The sequence below is a fragment of the Montipora foliosa genome, chromosome 7 (genome assembly GCF_036669935.1).
Source record: "Montipora foliosa isolate CH-2021 chromosome 7, ASM3666993v2, whole genome shotgun sequence".
NCBI classification, from domain to species: domain Eukaryota; kingdom Metazoa; phylum Cnidaria; class Anthozoa; order Scleractinia; family Acroporidae; genus Montipora; species Montipora foliosa.
The window spans coordinates 41,727,336-41,732,335 of NC_090875.1; the positions used below are offsets into that span (position 1 = coordinate 41,727,336).

Here is a 5,000-nt window from a genome sequence, read left to right on the forward strand (position 1 = left end):
CTAAAGTTCACATTCCAATCAACGGTTTCCCTTTCCAGACCCTTTCCATGCCTGTCAATCACTGCAGCATTTGCGGTGAATGAGTCGTATTCAGTGTCGTGGCTGGCTAATTCCGATCCGCTCAATCAGTCTATGTATTTTAAGGTCCGCTAAATGGCGCAGCAAAGGTGATTGACGTCAGTGGAAAACGAAAACCGTTGATTGGAATTCAAATTTCAGAGTCCACAATTCATTGAAAGTAGCAGTAAGGCCCTACACAGACGAGGCACGTTGTTATCGACGACTGTTTACAGTCGAAAACTTAATTGAATCGACAACTGCTATTATTAGGAAATGCGTTTCCATAGACGAAAAGTTTAGTTGTCGATACTCCGGTAAGTTTTTCGGGAGCCTGGGAAAATAGCGACAAGAAAAGAACAACCGCTGACTTTAAAAATCGTTTGCGTCGCTGCGAAATAGACTTCAGTAATAGGTAACTTGCTCGCAGACGGGAGAAAGGGAGTTGTCGATAACAAAACGGCCGCGTCTGTCATCAACAACTGAAGTAGTTTTCCTTTTCGAAAGAAAAACTACTGTAGTTGTCAATGACAAAGTGTGTTGTCGACGGATTGATATTTGCTTACTTGTAGTCAATAACTTGATTCACACACTCAATGTTTTGTCATCGATATATATACTTGCCTCGTCTTTGGAGGTCCTAAAACGCTTCTATCTTCGTTTTAGGTGGTGTTTGGTTTGTACGATCAGGCATTTCGAATGGAGGTCAAGTTTGACGGTCCGCGAGGGACTTTCAGTGTGCTCACACGCGATGCCATCAAAACAGACAAATTTTTTGGCACCTTAAGAGATGTCCTCGGGGAGCCCTTGAATGACGACGAGCAATTGCAAGCCCCACGTTTTAGAAGACAGTTTTCATCCGGGAGTCTCCCGAAACTGATATTTCCAGACGAAGAAACAATAAACAGGTTGAAATCAGAGCTCGTGAAATCTGGATCCGTTTCGCATCCAGATGACCAGCATTTGTTGATTTATGCCATTGTGCGGGAAATCCCCGAATGCAGCTCAATGAGTGTGCAAGAAAACGGAGATCTCACGAATTTGCTCCGAAGCCTCATCGTAACAAAGTCGCAAATTTTTCTTTTTGACGAAGACCATGTGCATTGGCCGCTGCCCTCGTTTGCGCGGGCGCCACCGTCCACGCCACAATGGGTCGTTACTAAGTCACAACGAATCAGTAAAATCATTGGGTTAGACATGTTTGAACTCAAAGGTCAAGTTTTCGAGTTCTTCGGTGTTTATGGGTTATCCTTGATTTTCGAGCAAGAAGAATCCGACACCCCTGCTGAGCAGAACTGCTGGAATTTGATTTTCCGAGCCTCGGAGGAACGGACTCAACTTCAGCGGTCACTCTCGCAAGTCTGGAAGGACCGTTTCCAAGCGGATCTCAAAATCACGTACTCAAAGCCCAAGTCACACCCTGTGGTCAGCGACGTTAATGATTCCAAAAGCTTTCTCGAATCGTCGTCTTCGACTGGCGTTCAGAAGTCCCCAATGGGTACCCCTGTGGAACTTACAAAGACCCACCGGAGGGTGGGGTCGGACAATTTGCCATTTTTGAAGCACTCTGTACTATATGGCCTAGAGAGCCTAGTCGCGTTGGAGCGCGAAACGCTGGATAAGTTTTTTCGAAAATGTATCTCACAGAAAAATCAAGACGAAGAAGAAACACTCCTTCACGTTTTATGGACGGGCTGTACGCCATACCTCTTCCCGTTTCAGGAATTCCAAGTCTGTGTTTTGCTCAGCAACTTGTATGTGTACATTTTAGCGGATAAAGAACACAAAAGCTCCATCAACAAGAGAAAAGGAGTAAAATTGAGATTTTCCCGAAGTCCTGACGACTTGAAACCCACTTACTGCTTTAACTTCATTCCCCTGTGCAATCTGCGTCAAGTTTGTGTGGGCCTGTTTGATCAAACTGTGAGACTGGAGACTGAATTGAAAGAAGAAACATTTACTTTTATCACGCGAGACTTTCACCGCACCAACACTTTTCTAGAATGCTTAAACGGTATCTTGTCGAAACAGACCGGAACGACACATCCGAGAGCAGAAACTCTTACGTCGAGTATTTACGACTCGCAATCGATCATCGATTCCGATCCGAGTACTTTCACGAAGACCGACTATCAACATACAAACAGTGGGGTTAAGTTCATCTATCCCAATGATGATACGTTGGAAATTTTGAAGGACGCTATTGCTGACTTTAGTCGCCGTTCAGTGGACTGTGAGCAGCTTCTCGATGTGGTCATCCTGGTTTATTTGCTGGTGTTTCACGAAACAGAGCCGAAAACCGAAGAACCACGAACACTTGTGATTATGGACAAGTCTTTATGCTTGTGCATTGAGGATCATGTCAATTACCCGTTACCGCTATTCGCCACAGGACTTCCCGAGAACCCGCAGTACAACGTGCAGGATTTGCGTGACATCAAATCGTTGTCTCGAGTAGAGTTCAGTGACTTCAACTCGTGCGACTTCAAAATGGTCTTTTCTCCGACTCAGCATCAAGACGAGGATGTCCCCGATGGGTTTGACTCCGCCAGTTTGGGTGATCTGTGCGTCATTACTCATCATATGGAGAATTCAGAAAAACCGGATATTTGGTGGCGGATTGTGGCGCAAACTTACAAGGAGAAAGAAAAGGCCTTGGGGCTCATCTGCAAGCTTTGGGCAGATATTCATGGTGGAGCACTTCCTGTTATGAAAGCAAAGAGTTAGAGTCTTAAAAGAGTTCTCTGGGCTTCTGGCATAGAGTGGTTTTCATTATGGGTGTGTGAAAGCAAAAGAAAAAATACGCGTAACCCGTTCAAAGCGCGAGAAACTCTCTTTCGTTCCTCGCTGGTCCGGCGGACATCCGGTGAGGCAAACAAAGAAACCAGCCCATCTTTCCTTTTGTTTCTGTTAAAATCATGATCGATGATTGCCTGAACAATCGAAGGACCCTGTTTTTCAACTCGTGAATGCAAATATGTTAATTAAGGCATATCAAAATTAAGGGCCTTGATATAACGGATTTCATTGGAAGTTACCTTAAGAGAAGAAGAGAATTAAGGTATGGGTTTTTTGTTTTTAATGATCAGTCCCCAGTTGTTCCAAAGGTGGATAACGCTATCCACCGGATAAATCACTATCCATTGGATAACGCAATTGGTTTCGCTAATACTTATTCACTGGATAGTGATTAATCCGGCGGATAGCGCTAAGTATCCATCGTTTGAACAACTGGGGCCAGAAATATTTTATTGTCCATGGAGCATGCCAATGTTTTTTTTAGAAATGCCCGTGTTGAAACCAAAGGCAACGTATTCCTCCCTTTTAAGCTGTAATTTACCTCGTTCCCAGACCATTTTTACACACGATGGATCAATGGAGTGACTTTCAGCCTCCAACAGCCACTATAACGTTAAAAACGAGTCATTAGGTTTGATGAATTATTTTGCATTGTCCCAAAAGGCTCTTTTGCCCTCAAACTTCTTCTCATTCAACATGGCGGTGGTGACGTCACTCACGTGATCTGCGGTCATGATTGTGCAAAAATATTGCCGTACGGTTAATCTTAGTAGTATATTTATAAGGATTTAGAAGGTGGATTTGTCAGGATTTGCATATACTTTGTATAACCAGTGGACACGAATCATGTAATGTCTCTCCGTTTTTTAAAGTAAGAAACAAAATGTTAACATCGTAGTCTAGCAATAATCGCCTGTTTTCAAGAGATATTAGGGAAATTTAGTATCAATTTGCGTGTTCCCAAAACCCAAGAAACTTGCCGGTGTATGGCTAATTTATGAGGATATTTATGATAAGATGTATGCGAAAACCTATGCTTTGTTAGCACAAAGGAACGCTGGCCTATCAGACTACGGCTTTTAATTGACAGTGGAGAATATATTAATGCCACACTCGAGTTATGCGCATTTCAAAGCCTGATTGAAAAGATTTTTAGATTCATACACCACTATGTTATATTTTAGCGGGAATGAAATTTTGTATGCAATAGTATTACAGTATGGTTAACTTAGTTGCATATTTTTACGGATTTAGAACTTGGACTTGTATGTATTTGTATATAGTACCGGGAGTAATCAGGGATTGGTTAGAGCGAGTTTTTATCGAGTGGCTTAAAACCAAAACCAAAGTAGTTACTTTGACCAATCAAAAACGACGGAGACAATCCAGTAAACCAATCAAAATTCGCAGTAATTACACGTAGCCGACACAAGGCGCGGGAAAATGTGCACGCGTGAGCCACGATTGGCTTTGGTTTCACTTCTGATTGGTTTGAAAAATGGCGCGAGAACTTTGAACCAATCACTGAGTGAAGTAATCATAAACCAAAGCAATTCGCTAATTACTTTCGACACTCAATTAAAAACCGCTCTAGTGCGTTCGAATCGCTGCAACATGTCCCTGGGACATGTACCCGCCATATTTTCATGTGTGTGCACATGTTGCGATTTTGTCCCTGCTATATGTCCCCGCTACACGACCCATGCTACATATCGCCCCAGTGTACTCTACACAAGTTTTTGTCGCTGCAACTTGTCTCTGCCACATGACCCCTCGTGTCTGCTCACCTTAACTCCGCGAAATTTGAATTGGATACAGCATTGAGTTAGCTGATTTGGTCTATGCATAGTTAATAGGTGTAGACTGGTTATAAAACTCGACAAGTTTCTTTGTTTGATGGTTTTGTTCGCTTTTTTGGCCTTGATCCTGTACAAAACCCGACAAAAACACGCTTTTTTTCGGCAGGATAACCAATCAAAAGCTTCGACTAATTTATTCGAAATTAACTTGCGAACCAAAAAACAAAAGATTGTGCAGGGTCACGGTCGGTTCAACATCTAATTGCGACTGTATTGTTCCTGCTTTTGAAATTCCCAGTGTTTCATAACCAGTCCCTAGATTAACTATGATCTATGGCGATACTT

The 5,000-nt window shown here is 42.8% G+C and overlaps 1 protein-coding gene across 1 annotated transcript in view; it reads left to right on the forward strand.

Moving 5' to 3' along the window:
* The window catches only part of LOC138009535 (nischarin-like), a 27,655-nt gene extending 23,571 nt beyond the window's left edge, over nt 1-4,084 (forward strand). Inside the window, exon 22 of the mRNA XM_068856606.1 lies at nt 724-4,084. Within this exon, the coding sequence (XP_068712707.1) occupies nt 724-2,784 (2,061 nt within the window). The 3' untranslated portion in view covers nt 2,785-4,084. The remainder of the gene's footprint in view (nt 1-723) is intronic.
* Nucleotides 4,085-5,000: the final 916 nt, after the last annotated feature.